The sequence below is a fragment of the Rana temporaria genome, chromosome 9, assembly GCF_905171775.1.
Source record: "Rana temporaria chromosome 9, aRanTem1.1, whole genome shotgun sequence".
Classification (NCBI taxonomy): Eukaryota; Metazoa; Chordata; class Amphibia; order Anura; family Ranidae; genus Rana; species Rana temporaria.
Genome location: NC_053497.1, coordinates 136,515,932 through 136,541,711, shown reverse-complemented (window position 1 = coordinate 136,541,711; position 25,780 = coordinate 136,515,932). Strand labels below are relative to the sequence as shown.

The 25,780-nt window shown below is 46.7% G+C and overlaps 1 protein-coding gene across 1 annotated transcript in view; it reads left to right on the top strand.

The window, feature by feature from the left end:
- The first annotated feature begins 7,660 nt into the window (after positions 1 to 7,660).
- Positions 7,661 to 25,780, top strand: part of PLPP7 (phospholipid phosphatase 7 (inactive)) — a 45,557-nt gene continuing 27,437 nt past the window's right edge. The window contains exon 1 of the mRNA XM_040324616.1: positions 7,661 to 8,357. Coding sequence (XP_040180550.1) covers positions 7,916 to 8,357 — 442 coding nt within the window. The 5' untranslated portion in view covers positions 7,661 to 7,915. The remainder of the gene's footprint in view (positions 8,358 to 25,780) is intronic.

Below are 25,780 nucleotides of genomic sequence, written 5' to 3'. Positions count from 1 at the left end.
CAGTGGAGGTCTGGGCACCACTCCCCTCCACCAATGCCTCTTGGCTTCCCAGGGGGTCAGGGACATGATGATCAGGGGATGAAGGTGTGGGATGGGCAGAGGCACCAGATGGCCCAGCTCCCTCCTGGACATCTGCGGATGACACAAAACATTCACATGTTGGTGGACCCACACACTTATCACATGTTCCTGTCAGGTCACCTGTGGCCAGGCGACAAGTGCACCCCGTTGGGGTCCGGGATGCACTACAGGGTGGTGAACCCTATAGCCGACTGCTGCAAGCAGGAACGAAGTGTGAACCCAAGATCACCCAGGGCGCGGAGTCTAAGATCCAGTTTTGTATTCACTAGGGCCCCTGATGGTGGGGATGGTCTTGGCCACAACTGGATCCAGGTCACGTCCCCGAGATTCCCTAGGTCACGCTCCGCAGGGAGAGAGGGGAAGCAGCCAGCAGGACAAACGGTGGTGATGGGTAGGCCGAGGTCAGGGTAACAGGCAGACAAGGATAACCGTGGGACAGGCAAATGGTCAGGGGCACAGGCAAGCAGGAGAAGTCAGGAACAAGCCAAAACGGTACACGGAAAGATGATCGTAGCACACTGGAAACAGGAACTAGCAAACTACACTGTTGAACAGCACTGCAGACCTGTAGAGCAACAGTTAATAAAGACTTCCTGGGCTGGCCTGGGTGGGGCCATACAGGAAGAGGAAGTGATAAAAAGGGAACCAGAACAGAGTAAGGCCTCTACTGAACATATGGAAACACAGGTAAGCTGCCAGGCTATTGCATATCCATGACAGCTATTGCATATCCATGACAGTACCCCCCCCCTTACGAGGCCTCACCCTTCCCCGCCTGGGTCCGGGTTTAGAGGGAAACTTGAGATGAAAGTTCTTCAATAGACGAGGTGCAAAGACCTCTGATGCAGGAACCAACCCAAGACCTCTCATCAGGACCAAAGCCTTTCCAATGAACGAGGTACTGAAGAGCGCCTCTACAGAGTCGGGAATCCAGAACTTGACTGACCTCGTATTCCTGATTATCCTCAGAGACTGGCGCCATGGTAGGGAGAGGACGAGAGAACTTATTGAGGACTAAAGGCTTCAGAAGGGAAACATGATAAGAGTTAGAGATTTTGAGGCTTTTGGGAATCTGAAGTTTGAAACAAACTGGATTCAGTTTAGCCGTGATGGTGTATGGACCAATAAATCTTGGAGCAAACTTCAGAGAAGGAACTCGGAGCTTGATGTTCCTGGTGGAGAGCCAGACTTTGTCCCCTGGTTGAAGAGAAGGCGGTTTACGCCTGTGGCGGTCAGCAAAGCCTTTGAATTTGTCGGCAGCTGCCCGGAGGGAATCATGGACGTCACTCCAGATGGAATTGAAGGACTCCTGAGCCGAAGCCAAAGCTGGGATATCCGGAGAACAGGTCATGGGAAGCGGAAGTTGAGGATGTCTTCCATAAACTGAGAAAAAGGGTGTTCTCTGCGAACTGGTATTTACATGATTGTTATGGGAAAATTCTGCCCATGGAAGTAGAGAGGACCAATCGTCATAATGAGCGGAGACTAAGGTACGAAGAAAAACCTCTAACTCCTGATTAACCCTCTCCGTCTGCCCATTGGATTGAGGATGGTAAGAAGAGGAAAAATCCAAGGCAATATTGAGGGATTTGCAAAAGGCTCTCCAAAAGCGAGACGTAAATTGAACACCCCTGTCAGAAACAATATGAGAAGGAACGACATGGAGATGGAAAATTTCTCGAACAAAAATGGGGACCAAGGCAGGAGCAGAAGGAAGACCAGGAAGGGGAACAAAATGTGCCATCTTGGAGAACCGATCGACTACCACCCAAATGACCGTATTACCGTCAGACAGTGGAAGATCGGTGATAAAATCCATGGCAATGTGAGCCTAGGGCTCCTTAGAAATGGGCAAGGGCATGAGGAGACCAGCAGGAGCTTGTGTGGAGGATTTGGACAGAGCACAGACATGACAAGCCTTGACATAGTCTTTGACCTCCGAACGGAGATTAGGCTACCAATAGTGACGACTAATGAGTAGGAAGAACCGAAGGAAACCAGCGTGGCCCGCCACCTTGGAATCATGTCCTCAACAAAGGATCTTAGCTCAGTGGGGACAAAGGTCTTACCAGGAGGAATTTTTGAGTCCAGGGTGGTAGAATGGGCAACAATGCATGAAGTTGGAATGATCGGCTCAGGTTCAAGAGTGGGCTCTTCGTCCAAAGTGTCAAAGGACCTAAAGAGTGCATCAGCCCGACCATTGCAGGAACCAGGTTTGTACGTAATCGTGAAATTAAAACGGGAAAAGAAGAGACTCCACCTGGTCTGTCTGGGATTCAGATGTTTAGCATTCTGTAAGTACTGTAGATTCTTGTGATCGGTAAAGATCGTTATGGAGTGAGGGGAACCCTCCAAAAGATGACGCCACTCTTCTAGCGCCAATTTGATTGCGAGAAGTTCCCGGTCACCGATGGCATAATTTCTCTCTGCCTGAGAATTTTTTTTGGAAAAGAACGCACATGGTTGACGTCTCTTCTCAAAGAGTTGAAGAAGCACCGCTCCCACTCCCACTGAAGAAGCGTCCACTTCAATAAAGAATGCCTCCTCAGGATTTGGTCTCCTCAAGAGAGGTCCAGAGACAAAAGCCTGTTTCAGATAGTGAAACGCAGAGACAGCTTCGGGGGGCCAGTCTTTGGCATTAGCACCCTTCTTGGTCAAAGCGATAATAGGCACGGCAATGGAAGAGTAATTCCTGATGAACTGCCTATAATAATTTGTGAAACCAAGAAAGCGCTGTGTGGCCTTGAGGCTAGCAGGAAGAGGCCAGTTGGTAATGGCTAAGACCTTCCCATGATCCATACGAAGGCCCAAGCTTGAGACAAAGCATCCTAGAAACCGGACCTCCAGAACATTCAAAGGAACATTTCTCCAGCTTGGCATAGAGATTATTCTCTCTAAGGCGCTGGAGTACAGTGCGGACATGGTTTCTGTGGACACACAGATTTTCCGAAAAGATAAGAATGTCATCCAGATAGATGACAACAAACTGGTACATCAGGTCCCTGAAGATTTCGTTGACAACGTTTTGAAACACAGCTGGGGCATTACACAACTCAAAAGGCATGACCAGATATTCATAATGGCCGTCTCGAGTGTTAAACGCAGTCTTCCACTCATCACCTTCTCGTATTCGAATGAGGTTGTACGCCCCTCTGAGATCCAACTTAGTGAAAATGAAGGCACCCCTCAACCTATCGAACAACTCAGATATCAAGGGTAAGGGGTAACGATTCTTAATAGTAACAGCGTTTAAGCCTCGATAATCAATGCAGGGTCTCAAGGTACCATCCTTCTTGGCAACAAAAAAGAACCCTGCTCCTGCAGGCGATGACGATTTCCGAATGAAACCTCTCTCAAGGTTTTTTGCGACATACTCAGACATGGCCTGGGTCTCCGGAATGAAAAAGGGTATGTGTGACCCCTGGGCAGGATTGCTCCAGGAACAAGGTCAATGGCACAGTCAAAAGATCTGTGGGGAGGAAGCACCTCAGCTGATTTCTTACAGAACACATCCTGGTAATCGCTGTATGCAGTGGGAAGATCCGAAGATACTGATGTGGTAGCAACCGGAAGTCTCTCCTTGGGAGTCACCTTGGAAAGACATGACGAGAAACATGAAGGGCCCCAAGCCAGGATCTGCCCAAAAGCCCAGTCCACATGGGGAGAGTGGAGCTGTAGCCAAGGAAGGCCCAATACAATGGGAGTAGAGGCTTTGGGTAGGATGAGAAAGGATATCCACTCCTGGTGGAGAATCCCTATCGACATCCTAATAGGTAGTGTCTGGAAGCGAATAGGACCCCTGGGAGAATAGTGCCATCAATTGCCGAGACTACCAGCGGCGTAGTAAGGGGTGAAAGCGTAAGCTTCATAGAAGAAGCAGTTCTCCAGTCCATAAAGTTGCCGGCAGCCCCGGAATCCAGATATGCAGAGATCGATAGGGGAGAAGTGCTTACATGAAGGGACACCGGAAGAAGCAGACGGGAAGGTGATGTTTCTGGGTCCAATACTCCACCTTCTAAATGTATTAGACCCGAGCGTTTCCCGGGCAAAGCGAACAGGAGTCACGACAGTGGCCCTTGCCTCCACAATAGAGGCACAAGCCCAGAGTTCTGCGTCTAGCACGTTCTTCGGGTGTTAGTCTGGTCTGGCCCAGCTGCATAGGTTCCTCAGCAGGCAGAGGATGGTCCACGGAACAAAGTGAGGGGAGCTCAGACTGGCTAAGACCTAGGGAGTGCTGGCGTCTTTTCTCTATGGACCTCTCCTGAAAACGAATATCGATCTGGTTGCATAGGGAGATGACATCGTCCAGACCGACGGGGATGGTTCTTCCCGCTAATTCGTCCTTGAACAGGATTCTTGGTGGAGACGTAGAAGAGCACTGGCCGCTGAAGAGGCCCGAGCCGGCTCTTCGAACATGTTCCGGAAGAGCTTTAGGAAGTCGAAAAGGCTGGAAACTACTGGATCATTCCTCTCCCACATAGGGGCAGCACAGGCTAAAGCTTCACCGGAAAGGAGGGAAATATTATAGGCTACCTTTGCCTGATCAGACAAGAAGTTTTGAGGCTGAAGTTCAAAATGGATGGTGCACTGGCTAAGAAACCCCCTGCAGGCCTTGGAGTCTCCAGAAACACGGATTGGAGGTGGTAGCTTCAGCGAATGTGACTCTGCAACTGGTGCGACAGGCGCAGCTGCTGGTTGTACTTGGGGTTGTGGATTCAGGGTTCCCAACGAGGTCTGAAGCTGATCAAAGCGGGAAGCCAGATCCTGAAGGAAACGCATCACCTGAGCCTGATTAGCTTCATGCGTCTCGAGTCTGCGAACAATGCCCTGTAATGGATCGTCTGCGGGGAGCGGCACGTCGGCCGGGGTCATGGCTGTTCAAAATGTCAGAATGCCTGCAGCTACAGGCATCATTCAGATATCCTCTTTTTCAGTCAGCGATTCCCTACACCGTAAGAACGATCATGGCGGCTGTTCCACCTCTCAATTGTTCTTACGGGAGGCGAAAGGGGACGTCCCCCCTCCCTTCGCCCTCCGGTGCTTCCTCAGACTCACCGCTACGATCGAAGCCAGGATCGTTTTTTTTTTTTTTTCCAGGCTTCCCAGCCTAGAGGTGAGATGTGGGGTCTTATTGACCCCATATCTCACTGTAAAGAGGACCTGTCATGCTATATTCCTATTACAAGGGATGTTTACATTCCTTGTAATAGGAATAAAAGTGATCAAAACATTATTTTTGGGGAAAAACTTGTCAAACTAAAGTAAAATGAACAATAAAAAAAAAAAAAATTTTTAAAGCGCCCCTGTTCCCGTGTCCTCGTATACAGAAGCGACCGCACTCGTAAGTCCCGCCCACATATGAAAACGGTGTTCAAACCACACATGTGAGGTATCGCTGCGAATGTTAGAGCGAGAGCAATAGTTTTGGCCCTAGACCTCTTCTCCAACTAAAAAGATGTAACCAGTAAAAATATTTAAAGCGTCACCTATGGGGATTTTTAAGTAGCGAAGTTTGGCGCCATTCCACAAGCGTGTGCAATTTTGAAGGATGACATGTTGGGTATCTATTGACTCGGCGTAACTTCATCTTTCATATTATGCAAAAACATTGGGCTAACTTTAAGGTTTTTTTTTTTTAAAGCACAAAACCGTTGTATTTCCAAAAAAAACGCGTTCGAAAAATTGCTGCGAAAATACTGTGCACGATAAAAAGTTGCAACGACCGCCATTGTATTCTCTAGGGTCTTTGCTAAAAAAGCATATATAATGTTTTGGGGTTCTATGTAATTTTCTAGCAAATAAATTATGATTTTTTCATGTAGGAGAGGAATGTCAGAATTGGTCTGGGTGTTCCAGAACGCCTGATGGTGCTCCCTGCATGTTGGGCCTCTCTATGTGGCCACGCTATGTAAAAGTCTCACACATGTGGTATCGCCATACTCTGGAGGAATAGCAGGATGTGTTTTGGGGTGTAATTTGTGGTATGCATATGCTGTGTGTGAGAAATAACTGCTAATATGAACATTTTGTGGGGAAAAAAATCTTGATTTTGCAAAGAATTGTGAGAAAAAAATTACAACTTCAAAAAACTCACCATGCCTCTTTCTAAATACCTTGGAATGTCTTCTTTCCAAAAAGGGGTCATTTGGGGGGTATTTGTACTTTTCTGGCATGTTAGGGTCTCAAGAAACGAGAGAGGCTGTCAGTACTTGGTGTGATCAAATTGATAAATTTTCAGTAATTGGTACCATAGCTTGTAGACCCTATGGGCCGCCGTATCTTACCTGGCGGAATTTCGAATCCAGAAAGATTTTGTGCCATAAGTTACGGCGGCGTAGTGTATTTCTCGGCGCGTATTTCAAATTGGGCAGGTAGGGGGCGTTATTAATTTAAATGAAGCGCGTCCCCACGCCGATTGAACTGCGCATGTTCCGTTTTGAAATTTCCCGCCGTGCTTTGCGCCAAATGACGTCGCACCGACGTCATCTTTTGAACTTCGACGTGAGTTACGTCCTTTCATATTCACGGACGACTTACGCAAACATTTTTTTAAAAATTCGACGCGGGAACGACGGCCATACTTTAACATGGCAAGTCTATCTATATGCCACTAAATAGCAGCTTTAACTATACGCCGGGAAAAGCCGACTAGCGATGACGTAAGAGAATGCGACGGCCGCGTGTACCTTTGTGGATCGACGGAAAAAGCTAATTAGCATACCTGACGCGGAAAACAACGCAAACTCCACCCAGCGGGTGCCGAAGTAGTGCACCTACGATCCGAAGGCGTACGAAGCCGTAAGCCTGTCGGATCGAAGCCAGAAGCAGTCGTATCTTGGTTTGAGGATTCAAACTAAAGATACGACATGGCAAATTTGAAAGTACGCCGGTGTATCAGTAGATACGCCGGCATACTTGCTCTGAGAATCTGGCCCTATAACTTTAACCCAGACTAAATAATAACCAAATTATTATTTTTTGTTTTACCAAAGATATGTAGCAGTATACATTTTAGGCCAAATTTATGAAGAAAAATTACCTTTTTGCTAAATTTTATAATAGAAATGAAGAAAAATTCATTTTTTTTACAAAATTTTCGTTCTTTTTTCATTTATAGCAAAAAAAAATAAAACCGCAGAGGTGATCAAATACCACCAAAAGAAAGCTCTATTTGTTGGAAAAAAAGGACAAAAATTTCTTTTGGTTACAGTGTTGTATGACTGAGTTATTGTCATTCAAAATGTGAGAGCACCGAAAGCTGAAAATTGGTCTGGTCATTAAGGGGGTTTACGTGCCTGGTGGTCAAGTGGTTAAAATATACAGTATATAACTCTTGAAAGGCGAAAACACCTTTAAAACAAGACAGAGTTGTGCTGCTTTGATATATCTTGTTGGTGTAGTAAAGTGAAGTGAACAGCTGATATTGTTCTAGTGATTGCACAGCTGGTGACACATACAGTACTACAGATCCCAGAATCCTTCATGTTCCATGGGAATTACTGCAAGGTTTAAATAGACCATCATCCATGAGAGTCCTCATGTTACCTTCCAAAACGTTCTGTTCCCTATTGGATGCCGCAGTTGGCAGGGAGCTCCTGATAGGCAGCTGACTGGGGCTGCCAGGCCCAGCCAGAGTATGGAGTAAACATCGAAGGCATTCTTCCTTGACTAAATATAACTCAGGAGATGTGTGCTCAGAGCAGCCGGCTCTCATCCATGCAAAAGTTCATTAGCTTACTTACATACAACAAAACCTTCAAGGGGCACTGCCCAACTCTTTTGCCCTGAACTTTTGCAAGAAAGCTTGGTTTGGAGATTTTGGGCTATAGCAACCATGCCAGCCCCTCAGCGAAGGAGTAGAGCCAGGGACAAGAATAATGTCCTAGCCAGGCCGGAGTTTATTTCTCTCAACCAGCCAGCAACATCACCTCCGGAGGCCCGAAACTACAATAGGAAACAGAGTGGGCAATATGGAAACTCCAGCGAAGGTGGCCGAGACAGACGGCAAAGCCAACCGCTACCAGAAGAGGACTGCATGCAGCTAAATCCCTCATTTAAAGGGATTGCATGGAATTCACTCATGGCTATTGATAGAGCTATGTCCAAAAGGCTTGGAGTCTGTGCCAACAGTACATCTTCGTGGGCAAGTGCGCGCTCCATGGTCAAGCTGATTGGAGTAACGAGCCATGGTCTTTCTTGGATAGTTGGCACGCTGGTTTGTCTATGGAATAGCAACACACTGGCTGGACAAGAAGTTCTTGTAAATCTACTTCTAGGTAAGTTATGCTTTAATACTCTGTATTTATACCATGATGAGCTCTTTACAGAAGTTGACATCCCATAAGGGCATGTATTTTCTAGGTAGTAGACCCACTAAATAGTATAGAAACAAGGGTCATAGATGATACACCTATGAGCAGCTTGTGTTCCTGGAGAATTCCCCCCACCACTTGGAAATTTGAAGGTGGTCTCTTAGTGTCATAGACACTGAGCTCATCATTCTGTATTCTAACTGGAGACAAGGTTCTGACATGAGTGACATGATTTCATGCTTGCTGTAACAAAAAAAATGTCCAAGACCCATGCAGGGTTTTGTCTCAAATAAAGTCTAAAGCCAAAACTTTTTTTTAGCTTTGTATAGAGTGGAAAAGTGAACTCCTTGTCAGGTGTTTATTGCTTCAAATCTTGGCCTGACATACACAATCCTTGCTGTGCTGGACCAGTATAACCACAAAAAGCTGGAAGTGATTGCAATGAATGGCACCATGCAAGATCAGAATCATAAAGTAGGAAGTCATCAGCTTTTCAAAACATGTTTTAGCAGTTTATTAAGTCACATACTGTACACTATATTACCAAAAGTATTGGAACACCTGCATAGTTGCCACAACTATGCACCTGTCTTTACACGCACATGAACTTTAATGGCATCCCAGTCTTATGCCGCGTACAGACGATCGACAACAAACCTGTGGATTTTTTTTTCCAACAGATGTTGGCTCAAACTTGTCTTGTATACACACGGCCGCACAAATGTTGGAAATTCCGAACGCGGGGACGTACGACGGTACTATTAAAGGGAAGTTCAATACCAGTCGTGTTAGTAGAAGTTTGGTGAGAGACGATTCGCGATTTTCAACCTCGTGTTTTTCAGTCTGTAACACCGTGACGAATGTGCTATCTCCATTACGATCGCTAGTTTTACCAGACCGAGCGTTTCCGTCTCGTACTTGATTCAGAGCATGCATGGAATTTTGTGCATCGGAATTGTACACACACAATTGGAATTTCCGAGAACGGACTTTGTTGTCGGAAAATTTGAGAACCAGCTCTCAAATTTTTGTTGCTGGAGATTCCAAAAGCAAATGTCCCATGGAGCCTACACACGGTCGTAATTTCCGACAAAAAGCTCCCATCGAACATTTGTTATCGGAAATTACGACCGTGTACGTGGCATTAGTGTTCAATATTGAGTTGGCCCACCCTTTGCAGCTATAATAGCTTCAACTCTTCTGGGAAGGCTGTCCACAAGGTTTAGGAGTGTGTCTATCGGAATGTTTGACCATTCTTCCAGAAGTGCATTTGTAAGGTGATGTGGATGAAAAGGCCTGGCTTGCAGTCTCCACTCAATTCATCCCAGAGGTGTCCTATCCAATTGAGGTCAGGACTCTGTGCAGGCCAGTCAAGTTCCTCCAACCCAAACTCGCTCATCCGTGTCTTTATGGACCTTGCTTTGTGCACTGCTACTCAGTCATGTTGGAAAAGGAAGGGGCCACCCCCAAACTATTCCCACAAAGTTGGGAGCGTGAAATTGTCCAAAATGTCTTGGTATGCTGACGCCTTAAGACTTCCCTTCACTGGAACTAAGGGGTTAAGCACAACCCCTGAAAAACAGTAGTGCCGCTATTGGCACTAGAACAAGACTACGCGCTCCAGTAATTCCTGAGATTGTTGGTATATTGTAGGTATCAGCTACTCAGGGGTAGTGTTAAGCAACAATTAACAAAGATGGAAGTCACAACCCTTAAGCCTCGTACACACGTACAGGATTCCCGGCAGTAAAAAGTCCACCGCGAAAACCAAGGGGAAAACCGAGTACCTGCTCTAACATTTTTCCCATACACACGACCAAATTTCCCGTCAGGAAAACTGCCATGAGAGCTTTGATGGGGAATCCCAGCTGTGTGTATGCTCCACCGCAATGTTTCCCATGGGAAAACTGTCGGAAAAACTGCGATGGAGCATACACATGGACGGTTTTCCCGGCCAAAAGCTCTCATGGCAGTTTTCCCAACGGGAAAACCAGTCATGTGTACGAGGCTTTAGACATGCAGATTAGGCGTGGGTTCAACTATACATACATGTTCACCTGTTTCTTTGTAAGGTCCATTAATTAGCAGGTTCAGGGTCAGTATTAGTAGACAGGTCCTTTACCCAAATGGCCCAAACCTTGAGGAATCTTTTCAGGGCATCCTCTCGCTAAATAGGTGGCCTTGTCCAGTGGTAAATTAACATAATTTTTTTTTCCATAAGGTTAGGGTTGGAGTAGATGAAGATTTCCACTGGAGAAGAATAATTTTCCTTGCATAGAACAATAATAATCCTATCAGAGACCTGGAGGCCCGAAGATGAGCCAGAGTATCCACCAAACCCAGCAAACAAATCTCCACAGTCCAGGGCACCTAAATAGTGGTCACAGAGTGTATTACTGAGACCACTGCTTCCTAAAAAGTTTGAATATGAGGACATTGCCAAAAGATGTGGATAAAGTCTGCTGAGTCCGCTGAACACCGCCAGCACTCTGCAGGAATGGAGGGATATATTCTGTGTAAACGTTCAGGCATGAGGTAGATCCTACGTAGGAGTTTGTACTGAATCAATCTGTCCCTTGCGGAAACCAGCTGTAGAAAGGCACATTCCCACATCTCCTCTCAACCTTTATCATCTAAGCTAGGGACACCCAATTTAATTATTTTGAATGTTCAACGCCAACCCATCCATCCATCCATGTCTCCATGCTTTATTTTGCTGAGAAATCACTTTGAAAAACAAAACACTTGCTAGCATTGCTGTTGCCATCTTGAGTAAGTGCAGATGATTAATGTAGCATTTACGTCCAGGAATCCACCTGCCCTTAGCTCATGCATGCAGACAACAAGGTGGGCTTCACTAAGAAAACCCCTCCTCCCCACCTGAAGACTCATGGGATTTATGACATCACTTGCTTAAAGGGGTTGTAAAGGTAAAAAAAATGTTCCCTAAATAGCTTCCTTTACCTTACCTTCACTTACCTCATCCTTCGATTTTGCTTTAAATGTCCTTATTTCTTCTGAGAAATCCTCACTTCCTGTTCTTCTGCTGTAACTCCACACAGTAATGCAAGGCTTTCTCCCCGGTGTGGAGAAAGCCTCTTGAGGGGGGAGGGGGCGAGCAGGAGTGTCTGGACGCCCACTAACACACAGTTCCTTTCTCTATCTGCAAAGTGGAGAGCGTCCTGACCCTCCTGCTCGCCCCCTCCCCCCTCAAGAGGCTTTCTCCACACCAGGGAGAAAGCCTCGCATTACTGTGTGTATTTAGACAGAGGAACAGAAAGTGAGGATTTCTCAGAAGAAATAAGGACATTTAAAAGCAAAATCGAAGGATGAGGTAAGTGAAGGAGGACTGCAATATAAGGTAAAGGAAGCTATTTAGGTAAAAAAAATAAATTACCTTTACAATTACTTTAACCACTTAACGACCCCTTCACGCCGATATACGTCGGCCGATATACGTGGGGTCGCGGGCGCGCTCCCACGACCCGGTCTGAAGCTCTGTGACCGCGGGACTCGCGGACCCGATCGCCGCTGGAGTCCTGTGATCGGTACCCGGGGTGAAGAACGGGGAGAGCCGTGTGTAAACACCGCTTCCCCGTTCTTCACTGTGGCGGCAGCATCGATCGTGTGATCCCTTTTATAGGGGGACACAATCGATGACATCACACCTACAGCCACACCCCCCTACAGTTGTAAACACACTTGAGGTCACACATAACCCCATCAGCGCCCCCTGTGGTTAACTCCTAAACTGCAATTGTCATTTTCACAATAAACAATGGGGCAGATTCAGGTAGCTAATTTGAAATCTGCGCCGGCGTATCGTTACGCCGATTCTCAAAGGCAGATACGCTTAAAAAATAGGCTTCCTCTGCCGACATAACTTGAATGCGGCGGCGTATAATTGTGTGCAATATTACGTTGACCGCTAGGGGCGCTTCCGTTGTTTTCGGCGTAGAATATGCAAATTACCTAGTTACATCGATTCACGAATGTACGTGCGCCCGACGGTAGTTTTTTACGTCGTTTGTGTAAGGCTTTTTCGGCGTAACGTTGCTCCTGCTATTAGGAGGCGCAGCCAATGTTAAGTATGGACGTCGTTCCCGCTTCGAAATTTTATTTTTTTACGTCGTTTGCGTAAGTCGTTCGCAAATAGGGCTGGACATAATTTACGTTCACGTCGAAACCAATAGGTCGTTGCGGCGTACTTGAGAGCAATGCACACTGGGATATGTACACGGACAGCGCATGCACCATTCGTAAAACACGTCAAACACGTCAGGTCATCACACATTAGCATAAAACACGACCCCCCTTCCACATTTGAATTACGCGGGCTTACGCCGGCCCCATTTACGCTACGCAGCCGCAACTTACGGGGCAAGTGCTTTGTGAATACTGCACTTGCTCCTGTAAGTTGCGTCGGCGTAGCGTAAATACAATACGCTGCACCGCCGTAACTAGGCACGCAGGTACCTGAATCTGCCCCAATGCATTTTAAATGCATTTTTTGCTGTGAAAACGACAATGGTCCCAAAAATGTGTCAAAATTGTCCGAAGTGTCCACCATAATGTCGCAGTCATGAAAAGAATCACTGATCGCCACCATTAGTGATAAAAAAATTCATAAAAATGCAATAAAACTATCCCCTATTTTGTAAACGCTATAAATTTTGTGCAAACCAACCGATAAACGCTTATTGCGATTTTTTTACCAAAAATAGGTAGAAGAATACGTATCGGCCTAAACTGAGGAAATTTTTTTTATATATTTTTGGGGGATATTTATTATAGCAAAAAGTAAAAAATATAGAATTTTTTTCAAAACCGCAGAGGTGATCAAATACCACCAAAAGAAAGCTCTATTTGTGGGGAAAAAAGGACGCCAATTTTGTTTGGGAGCCACGTCGCACGACCGCGCAATTGTCAGTTAAAGCGACGCAGTGCCGAATCGCAAAAAGGGGCAAAGTCCTTTAGCTGCATTGTGGTCCGGGTCTTAAGTGGTTAAGCTTGGAAACCAGAAATGCTAACAGCATGAAGATTAAAAATAGTCAATGTTGTTTGAAAAAGTGAAGTTCCGCTTTAAATTCAGTTAGATTGGCTGTCAGGCATACACTCTGCCCACATTTATGTTGGAACTACAAGTAACAGCAAGTACTGTTCACCAGCTTAACAGTACTGTAATACTGAGAAAAATAATGACACTTTAATTCCTGGGAGTACAGTGCTATAAATACACGGACAAAAAAAGATTAGTTGCCTGGTGTATGGATGAGATTCTGGCCTTTCACCAAGAGGCATGAGTTCAGCATAAATGACCTGTGTTTAAATTATTAGACCCAGTTCTAACTAAGGGATCATGTGATCAACACCATGTATATATCATAGTGAAACCTGTTTACCCCCGGACCATTTTGCTGGTCAAAGACCAGTCCACTTTTTGCGATTCGGCACTGCGTCGCTTTAACTGACAATTGTGCGATGTGGCTCCCGAACAAAATTTACGTCCTTTTTTTCCCACAAATAGAGCTTTCTTTTGGTGGTATTTGATCACCTCTGCAGTTTTTATTTTTTGCGCTATAAACAAAAATAGAGCGATAATTTAAAAAAAATGCTATATTTTTAACTTTTTTCTATAATAAATATCCCCAAAAAATGTATAAAAAAAATGTTTTTTCTTCCCTCAGCTTAGGCCGATACGTATTCTTCTACGTATTTTTGTAGAAAATCACAATAAGCGTTTATTGATTGGTTTGCACAAAAACAAACAAATCCAGGGCAGTGTTTTGTTTTTAAAATTAATCTGATTGGTTCTGTTAAGTTTTAGACACACAGTAATGACAGCTTAGACCACCGTGAGAAGCTCCCAGTACTGTAGTTATAAGGAGCCAGACAACCAGGAAGTGTGGAGATCACAGCAGAATTACAGCAACTTCAAAGCAAAAACGAACAATAAGGTCATGAAACCAGTACTGCAGTAAGGTAAAGGAAGCTATTTAGCTAAAAAAAAAAATCCTTTAGTGACCCTTTAAGTGGTTAAAGGAAGAAACTCAATAAGTGACAGCATAGTCTCCATATACCCTTGGAGCATTCACTCACATATCATTGCAAGGTAGCAATCTGGAACTTATTTGGTGCAAAGCTGTACAGTAAGGTGACCAGATTTTTAAAATGAAATCCGGGGACATATTTTTTTTTTACTAGTGATGGCTGCCGCCGCCCGCCTTACAACCTGTCAAGTCTTACTCTCCGGGCCCCCAGCTACTACTGGGTGGGGAGCGGTGGAAGATCACTCCAACAGGGAAGGCAAGGAGATAAACAGGCAGGCGGCTGGCAAGAACTTGAGCGAAGGCAGAAGAAGATGCTAGTTGAGCTGAATGGGCATGCGCCCGAAACTGAAGAAATATTCCCTCTGCTTCGACCAGCGCATGATCATCAGAAAGGGGCACAGATAATGGGAAAAAATACACCCCCCTAAGGCAAAGCTAGTAGAAGCAGCGGAGTGGGGGTGTGTAATTCAGATTTTTTTTTATTATTCTGCACTCACTGTCTTTGAAATTGTACCAGCCCCTGTTCAAATCCAATCCGGGGACAAAACCGGGGACAGACTCGGTCCGGGGACAGTGTCCTCAATCCAGGGACTGTTCCTGGAACCCGGGGGATGTCTGGTCACCCTATTGTACAGTCCAAGTCCACCAAATAGCCATAACACCCAAAAGACAGACCTCCATATTGTTTGGAATTCGAGACAAATCTTTTGTTCTTTGGCTCGTACACACGACCGGTTTTCCTGTCGGCAAAACTGCCATGAGAGCTTTTGGCCGGGAATTCCGGCTGTGTGTATGCTCCATCGCAGTTTTCCCAACAGGAAAACTGCTGGGGGAAAAAATAGAACCAGCTCTCTTTTTTCCCGCCGGGGGTTCCCGCCGATTTTTAAGCCGCCAGTTTTCCTATGGGAAAAGACTGCGGTGGAGCATAGACGTGGCCGGGTTTCCCGACCAAAGCTCTCATGGCAGTTTTCCTGTCGGGAAATCCGGTCGTGTGTAGGGGGAAAAAGTTACCGAGCAGGTTCTCGGTTTTTCCGGCTGACCTTTTCCCACCGGAAAAAACGGTCGTGTGTACTAGGCATACGTTTTTATGTCTGTTCTGTTTTCCCTGTTGGGGAGATGGTCTGTCATATCCTTTCACCAGGGCAGAAAGTAAGCAAATTCAATTCAGTGGGGATCCATGCTGCAACAAAAAGTGCTATTTGGAGGTATTTTGTTCATCATGAGAGTATTTAGAAAGCATTGCGAAATGTCCCTAATGGGGACACAAACAGTAGGAGAAACCTAAATAGAAGTTGTATCATTACCCAAAAACATTAGAAAAAATACATCTGTGTCATATGTCTATCTCATATCTTATACTTTTCTTATCACAAGGAACATAGATAACGAATGAAGGGATTTCCTAAACCCACTCAGTGGACATTTTCTTTATTTTGGATTGGTGGTTTTGGAGAACAGCTTTGACTTACAGTCAAATCACTGTGGAATTATAACAAAAGTTTAGGCCGACTTCGTAGTAATCCCCTTTTAACCTAGTTATGTATGCAATAAAAATGGCCTTATTAGCATTTTTTTTTAAGTAGTTCAAGTAGAATTATAGGCAAAACTTTATTTTTATTTTGGATAGAGTAAGGAAGGGTCATAACCCCTATCAGTTTATATTTTGCCATCTGTTTCCCATTAGGGAGATTTCCCTATACTTCCTGTCCCATAGCCAAACAGGAAGTGAGAGAAAATCCCAGCAAATTAAGGGAATCCCTTGGTTACCTCCAGATCACCAGAACTAGTGTCACCATTGGAAGATTACTATCTTCGGGACAACCCAAAACGTAATAATGGTAAACCGGACAATAAGAGAGGGTACATTTCCTCCACTTCATCTACGGAAGGTTTAGCACCCCCCTCCTCCTGACCAGGGCATTTTTTTGCGATACGGCGCCGCCGTTACTTTAACTAACAATTGCGAGGTCATGTGACATTGTACCCAAATAAAATTTATGTCCTTTTTTCCCCCCACAAATAGAGCTTTCTGTTTATCACCTCTGTGTTTTCTATGTTTTGCGCTATTAAAAAATTTTTTTTCTTTCTGCTCTAAAACACATCCAATTAAAAAAATATAAAAAATTAAATGTTTTCATCAATTTAGGCCAATATGTATTCTGCTACATATTTTTGGTTAAAAAAAATCCCAATAAGCGTATATTGATTAATTTGCGCAAAAGTTATAGCGTCTACAAACTATGGGATATTTTCATTTATTTATTTATTTTTATTTTACTAGTAATGGCAGTGATCAGTAACTTTTAGCAGGACTGCGATATTGCGGCGGACAAATCAGACACCGAACTGACACTTTTTTGGGGACCAGTGACATTATTAAAGTGAACAGTGCTAAAAAATATGCGCTGTCACTGTACTAATGACACTGGCAGGGAAGGGTTTAACATCAGGTACGATCAAATTGTTAACTGTGTTTCTAGCTAATGTTTCAGTGCAGTGGGGGAGGTGCTTTTACTAGTGTAAGGCCTGGATTGGTGTTTCTGCTTTATGGAAACACAGGATCACTGCCTTCTGTACTGACAGAATTAATGTTTACATAGGCAGACTGTTATTCAGTGTACCGAACAATCAGCGGGTGCCAGCGGACTTCGGGTCTGCAGGACCCGCTGATAAGCTCTCGCTGTGTAAAATCACAGCGGGAGCAAGCCACCGCCGGCGCACACTCGCGCCCAAAAACCGGAAGTTCAGAATCACCTATATATACGTGATTCTACACAGCATGGCCACCCTGTAGCAGTAAATATGCTATGGTGCAGTCGGCAAGTGGTTAATAGGGGCACAGACGGCAGTAAAAACTGACAAGGTTTCTAATCCCTCTCCTCTCTATCCAAAACTTAAATCAAAAGTTTTGCCTTTAGTTATACTTTCAGTGTGTCTTTATATTGGACTTCTGCAATTCTCTGCATAGCAGGCTTGGGTAAAAAGTGACAACACTTAAAGCGGTAGTAAACCCCCCTTTTTTTTTTTACCTACCTGAAAGGCAAAAGGCATAATGAGCTAGTATGCACCGCATACTAGCTCATTATGAAATACTTTCCTTGGAACAAGGCGTGGGGAACTTACCTGGTCCATGCCGAGGGAGATGTCACCTTGCCTCGTCGTGTCTTCCAGGTATTGCCGCTCCAGCGCTATGATTGACTGGAGCGGCGATGTCACTCCCGCGCTTGCGTGCAGGAGACTTCTTTCCGGCAAGGTCCGGCGGCTGCAATCAGCGGCACATTGCGAGGGGAATATCTCCTAAACTGTACAGGTTTAGGAGATATTCTTTTTACCTACAGGTAAGCCTTATTATAGGCTTACCTGTAGGTAAAAGTGGTAGTACAGAGTTTACTACCACTTTAAAGTGGCTGTATACCCTCCCTGCTGACTTTTACCTATAGGTAAGCCTAGAATAAGGCTTACCTATAGGTAGTGGAAATGTCTCCTAAACGTGCACTGTTTCTGAGATATTTCACTCGTTGTGTATGATGTAATCGGCGCATGCGCTGGGAAGGAATGGACCTCTGTGCCATTTCTTCCCTAGCATGTGCGGTTACTGACCTCTCCAGTGTGCATGCGTAGGAGTGACATCACGTGGCTCCGGCCACTCAGAGCCGGAGTCCACGGACCCGGAAGGATGCATACTTGCCCATTATGCTTTTCATTTGCAGGGTTTGCACAGAGCAAATGAGTGGAAGTAAAACCCGTCGGGGTTTACTTCGTCTTTAAAGCTTAAAGCGGAGGTCCCACTTAAAAAAAATATTAAAAGCCAGTAGCTACAAATTCAGCAGCTGCTGACTTTTAATATATGTGCACTTACCTGTCCATGGTGCCCACGATGTTGGCAGCCGAGGCTGAGCAACCGCTCGGCTCTTGGCTGCCCCCTTTGCCCTTCTCGGTGAAGGAATCTGGAAATTAAGCTTTGCGGCTTCACATCCCGCTTCCCTACTGCGTATGCACAAATTGTGCTGCGCGTCTTCACTGATTCCCCCTGTGTTCTGGGAGCTGTGTGTCGCCCAGAAGACAGCGGGGGAACAGAGTAGGCGCCGAAAGTGACGTAGATAACCAAGGTGATCTATGCCAGGAAGTGGGAGCAAATACCTGTTTTAGACAGGTATCTGCTCCCCCCCTGAAAGGTGCTAAATGGGACACCGGAGGGGGGGAGGGTTCCAAAAAGTGGACGTTCCATTTTTGCGTGGAACTCCACTTTAACTCCAGGTATAGTTATTTTTGCATATTTAACTGAACCATAGTTACAATGTAAGTATGCATGTGCAATACCTGGCTAAACTTCGTAGAAGCCACTGGCTCCCACAGTGATTGCCACTGGCTTCTAGGTCCTGTGCCAAGTGGCTGCTTTGCTGCTCACTAAACACAGGAAGTTGCTCACACTGCAAAGTTACCACCCAGGGAACACTTTTCATTTGCTCAATGAATGCAAAGTGTTCTCTGATTGGATGAGGTGGAGAAGAAGAGGGTCAGTGGCATCACAATCTCTACTTTATCCAATCAAAGAATGCTTTGCAGTCATTGAAAAAAAAAGCAAAGTGTTCTGTGAATGGTGCCCATGCTGAGCGAGTCAATCTCTTGTGTTCACTAAGCTGCTTGGCCTGGGACCTGGATAATCAACGTAATAGTGGTGCCCACTTCAGTGATTTCCAGCTTCCACTGGAATTGGCAGGCATGGCATATACTGTACATATTTACTTTAAATACAATCCAACTTTACTACAGTATAGAAGGAACTATCTGATAGGAGGGTGGAGCTCAAGGATCACTTCTTCAGTACCTGGGACCTGGATAATCAACGTAATAGTGGTGCCCACTTCAGTGATTTCCAGCTTCCACTGGAATTGGGAGGCATGGCATATACTGTACATATTTACTTTAAATCCAATCCAACTTTACTACAGTATAGAAGGAACTATCTGATAGGAGGGTGGAGCTCAAGGATCACTTCTTCAGTATTTTGATGTTCTCTTCCCACTCAGTGACCATTCTTTGACCAAACTTTGTTGCCTTAAAGGGGTTGTAAAGGTTTTTTTTTTTTTTTTTCTAATTGAGTTCCTTTAAGCCAGTACATTGTTGTTGGTTTACTTACCTTTTTCCTTCGATTTCCCTTCAAAATGTTTTTTTTCTTTGTCTGAATTTCCTACTTCCTGTTCCTTCTCAGTAATCTTGCCCCCATCATCCGAGCCATTCTGGCTGGAGGTTAGTCAGCGTGCTCTCCCCCTCCCTTGGAACTACATCCCTGTGGGAAAATGCTGTGTATGTTCACAGGCACAGGAGGCAGAGGATCCGTGGGTGTGTCCAAGACGCTGTAGCTCCGCCTCCCATGCCTTGTTATTGTACTGAATGACCATCTAAGCAGCACAGCCCGCCTTAACTCCGCCCCCTCATTTTCTGCATTGAGAGTTATGTGACAGGGCGGAAAAGCAGCACTGCGCATGCGCGATGCCACTAAGCCTCAAGGGAATGGTAGTTTCCTTTGATGCCGTGACGTAGCTTTAGCGAACGCGCTCCTAAACCCGGAAGTTGAAGAGAGAATCAAGAGAGGAAACGAGGAAGTTGAGAAATAGCATACTTATTTAACAGGTAACTAAATATTTTAAGCAGAAATAACAACTATATTGACTATCTATATAGCACAGAGATCACATATTGGCTAAAAGCTTTTTACCTTTACAACCCCTTTAACTGCAGTGGAGTAATATATTGCAGCTTACAAGTCCTTAGCAAGGGTGACTGCAGTATTATTTTTAAGTCTATTTTTGCAAGTACAGAATAAAACCTGACGCAATAGGAACACAGTATTTTTAGGGGGGAGGTTTACATATGCTTTAATATTAATGTAAAGGATACTTTTTCATGTTAAATAGACATACATTGGTCAACATCAGAAAAAAGACACTACGCAAAACACAAAGGCCTGGATTCAAGAAGCAATTGCGCCTGTGTAACCATAGGTTACACAGCGCAATTGCTTACTTGCCCCGGCGTAACGAATGCTCCTAAATCAGGAACCTCGTTATGCCGACTGCAGCCTAAGATATGCGCGGCATAAGGCTCTTATGCCCGCATATCTTAGGCTGCATTCTTGCGATGGCCGCTAGGTGGCGTTCCCGTTGTGCTCAGCGTATAGTATGCAAATTGCATACTAACGCCGATTCACAACGTTGCGCGAGCCCTGCGTACGCAATTTACGTTGTTTACGTACGGCGGTTTTTGCGCAAGGCTGCCCCTGCTATTAGCAGGGGCAGCCAATGTTACGTATACCCGTCGTTCCCGCGTCGCGAAATTTGGAATTTACGTAGTTTGCGTAAGTGAATCGTGAATGGCGCTGGACGCCATTCACGTTAACTTTAAATGCAAATGACGTCCTTGCGACGTCATTTGCCGCAATGCACGTCGGGAAAGTTTCCCGACGGAGCATGCGCTCTACGATCGGCGCGGGAACGCGCCTAATTTAAATGATTCCCGCCCCCTACGGGATCATTTAAATTGCCCTGCACCTCCGTAAAAAATGCGCAATTCTACCTGAATCCAGCCCAAAGAATATAGAAGGCCCACTTTTGTGCCACGTGGCACTGTGTAGTCATTTTCATGGGTTACCAAAGTACTGCATTATGTGACGTGTCTGTGCATTGACTTTCAGAATGTAGATTATGGCACTGTGGGATCTTTGATGGGCTCTCCGCAGGAACAGACAATTTAAACTAAAGGTATATTTGGGACCTTATTGTGACACCATGCCTGTAATAGAGATGTTTTGTAAATTGATTCTAAAGGGAAAAACAAATAACATAACAAACATGTTATAATGACTTGCTTTACATAAAAAAAAAAGACACTGCAGAAAAGCATTGATAATATATAGGCCAGTGTTTCTGCCATGTGGCACAAGTTATACTTTCCCTCACTGTGCAATAGTTTTGCACAGAGCAGTTTTGATCCTCCTCTTTTTGGATCCCTCGCCAGCGGTCCAGGCTCCTCCCCTCTGCCAAGGGCCCCCAATAGCAGGCCCCTTGCTATGAGGGTACTCAAGCAGGCTCATTCCTGAGCCATGCCCTGTGTGTCCATTCACACACAGAACATGGCTTGGCTTACCCCCACTCTCTTCTCATTGACTCACTGGCTGTGATTGAAAGGGAGGGGGGCTAAGGGGGAAGCTGCAGACTGATTTTACTGTTGTAGGTCTAGTAACACTTTAATGCATAGAATGCAATAAAGTGGAGTTCCACCCAAAAATGTAAAGTCCGCTTTTCATATTCCTCCCCCCTCCGGTGTTACATTTGGCACCTTTCAGGGGGGAGCAGATACCTGTCTAATCCAGGTATTTGCTCCCACTTCCGGGCATAGATCACTGCAGGCTCTGTGGCAATCTATGCCATGTCTGGCCGTCCCCCTCCCCTGCTGTCTTCTGGGAGACACACAGGTCCCAGAAGACAGCAGGGACCAGTGAGGACATGCATCGCATACTAGCACACAGTGGCGGCTGGTGCTCAAAATTTTTGGGGGGACGCAAACAAACTGAAAAATACAGAAACAAAAACATCAATTGTAGCCTCACTGTGCCATCAATTGCAGCCACTGTGCCCATCATATGCAGCCAACTATACCCATTATATGCAGCCAACTGTGTCCATCATATGCAGCCAACTGTGCCCATCATTTGCAGACTCTGTGCCCAGCAAATGCAGCCACTTTGCCCATCATATGCATCCAACTGTGCCCATAATATGCAGCCTCTGTGCTCATCAAATGCCGTCAATGTGCCCATCATATGCAGCCTACTGTGTCCTTTATATGCAGTCTGTGTGCCCATAATATGCAGCCACTGTGCCTCCCCGCCCACCCACTGTCTGGCACTTACCCCATCATGGTGGTGGGACAGGCGGCGAGCTGTGCGACGGTAGCAAGGCGATGTCTCCTCTGTGTCCTCTGACTCCACCGTGCGTTTCTTCTTCCTGTATTCCTTGGCACCAATGGGAGCGCCTGTGCCTTCAGCCAATCAGGTGTCCGGAATTACATCCGGGACTCCTGATTGGCTGAGAGGCGGTTCTGTGTGTGCAAAGAAAATATTAATTTGCTTTTCTAACACACCTGGGTGCACTGCGAGCGCAATGGACTACGCTCGCAGGTCACCTTTTTTGACGCCTAGTAGAGCCTATAGCCGCTATAATTCAGACGCCCGACACCCAAAAAAAGGTGCCAGACACCTGAATAGAGGCTGTCTACAGCGGCCATTGATAGATTCATGCAATGCATGAATCTATTCATAGTACACAGAGGGTTGGCTGGAGAGCTACTGCTAGCACATTATGAGAGACTTAAAGCGGTGGTTCACCCTAATTGGCAACTTTTCCTGTTTCAAACCAGCTTCCACAGTACGCTCTGCATCCGTTTTTTGTTTTTTTTTAATCGGCCTCCTTACCTTTGAACGAGGGCCTTTAGTGTGCTGTCACTCACTTTTCCAAGCGGGAGTGGGCGTGGCTTTCAATCCCCCACCAGCGCTATGTCTCCTGGGAGTTAGTCCTGAGAATCCCAGGAGACGCGCCGTGTTAGAAAATCCCGCGATATCTCGCGGGTCACGTGACTAGTAACTTGTCTGCTAGTCACAGCGGGGAGTGTCCTTTTCAGGACGCTGCCCGCCGTTGTCCTAGCAACGGCGCAGTGTTGACGGCGCTGCTCGCCGTCACACTGTGCGTGCGCCTGATACATTCACCGCATCCCGGAAGGGCTTCAGGAGGGCTTCAGAGTGCCCGCAGTCAAGATGGCAATGTCCATCATCGATTTTTATAAGATATTCTTTTGGGGGAAATCGTCTTGGTAGCGGCTGCAAGTAGGAGACTGGTGAGTACAATTTTCGTTGTACCATCAGTGTTACAAAAACTTCTTTAAAAAAAAACGTTTTCCCGCGGAACTCCCGCTTTAACTTTAAGTATAACTAAAGGCAATTTCTTTATGTTTTGGATGGACGTAGTAGATGAATCAGGCCCAAGTTTACGCCTGAATTCGGACCTGAAATGGAGTCTAAGACGCATAGGAGCCTTGTGCAGTCTGCTCCGCAGCCAGCCCAGAAATATGTGAACTGGCTCCATAGAGAGCTGGTCATCGTCTCCTATCATGCAAATTGGATGTGGTGATACCCGCATTCAATTTCCATAACTGTGAACCCAGCCTTAAACGAGTTGTAAAGGAAAAAACATGTTGCCTAAAATTAATGTCTGCAAGGTAGACAGACGGAATAGTGTAATGAGTCTGTTAAAAAATGAGTAAAAGCAAATTCCAGTTAAAAGTGGTAAAAGTGGTCAATCATCAAGGGGGACCCCAGGAACTCAGAACGGGGGGGGGGGGGAGCGGACAACTTCCGCAGAAAGAATACACTAAGGTAAGGGGGGTAGGTTACTGTTATAGGGGGGAAACCTTTATATCAGTGCCCACCTTACATTATCGTATTTACTTCCCCCTTATATCAGTGACCCCTCTCAGACTGGCCTAGCGGTGCTGTCACTGACCTCCTCTCAGGTGCACCGTGCAGGGCTCAGTCAATCGGCTCCAGCTCGGTGGCTCTGGTTTTATCCTATAGTCTGTGCCCATCAAATGCATCCTCACTGTGACCATCAAATGCAGCCTCACTGTGCTCATCAAATGCAGCCTCACTGTGCTCATCAAATGCAGCCTCACTGTGCCCATCATTGCAGCCTCACTATGCCCACCATTGTAGCCTCACTGTGCCCACCATTGCAGCTTCACTGTGCCTATCTTTGCAGCCTTGCTGTGTCCATCATTGCAGCCTTGCTGTGCCCATCATTGCAGCCTCACTGTGCCAATCAAATGCAGCTTTACTGTGTCCATGAATGCAGTCTTGCTGTGCCCACGAATGCAGCCTCACTGTGCCCACGAATGCAGCTTCACTGTGCCCATAATTTCAGCCCCTCCTATGCCCCATGTCCCAGTATGCAGTCCCTGTCTGTGGGAAGGTGTGTTGTTGATGCTCGGTACGGTACCTTCCATGCCAGCAGGATATCCATGATCGCCATCAGCAGGCAAGGTCTGTTCTCGTTTTGGATGGGGACAGTGCTCCTTCCAGAGGATCTGTTTGCTGTGAGATGGAGTGGACCTTCAGCCGTCCTCATTTCCTGCCCCCAGTCAGTCTGTCCTCTGGTCCTGGGAAAGTGAGAGCACTGGGTGGGAGCTGGAGAGAAGGGAGAGCGGAGAGCACTGCCGGGGTTGGAGAGCACATGGGTGGGGGTAAAGAGCAGGGGGGAGTGGAGATCACACAGGTGGGGAGCGGAGAGCGCTGGGGGGGCTTAAGAGCATTGAGGGGAGCCAAAAAGAACAGGAGTGGAGAGCACGGGAGGCTGGGAGGGGGGGCTGCAGAGCACTAAGGGGCTAAGAGTGTGGGGGTAAAGAGCACTGGGGGGCAGAAAGAACAGGGATGGGGAGCACTGGGGGGGGACAGGGGTGGAGAGCACATGGGCAGGGGTGGAGAGCACTGGGGGGACAGGGGTGGAGAGCAGGGAACAGGGTTGGAGAGCACTGGGGGGGTACAGGGGTGGGGAGCACTGGGGGGGGTACAGGGGTAGAGAGCAGTTAGGGGGCAGGGGTGGAGAGTACTGGGGGGCAGAACAGGGGTGGAGAGCACTGAGGGGGAAGAGCACTGGGGGGGGAACAGGGGTGGAGAGCACTGGGGGGGGACAGGGGTGGAGAGCACTGGGGGGGACAGGGGTGGAGAGCACTGGGAGGGACAGGGGTGGAGAGCACTGGGGGGACAGGGGGTGAGAGCACTGGGGGGCAGGGAACAGGGGTGGAGAGCACTGGGGGGGTACAGGGGTGGAGAGCACTGGGGGGGTACAGGGGTGGAGAGCACTGGGGGGTACAGGGGTGGAGAGCAGTTGGGGGGGACAGGGGTGGAGAGCAGTTGGGGGGACAGGGGTGGAGAGCACTGGGGGGCAGAACAGGGGTGGAGAGCACTGAGGGGGAGAACAGGGGTGGAGAGCACTGGGGGGGAGAACAGGGGTGGAGAGCACTAGGGGGGAGAACAGGGGTGGAGAGCACTGGGGGGAGAGAACAGGGGTGGAGAGCACTGGGGGGGACCGGGGTGGAGAGCACTGGGGGGGACCGGGGTAGAGAGCACTGGGGGGGAGAACAGGGGTGGAGAGCACTGGGGGGGGAGAACAGGGGTGGAGAGCACTGGGGGGGAGAATAGGGGTGAAGAGCACTGGGGGGGGGAGAACAGGGGTGGAGAGCACAGGGGTGGAGAGCACTGGGGGGGGAGAACAGGGGTGGAGAGCA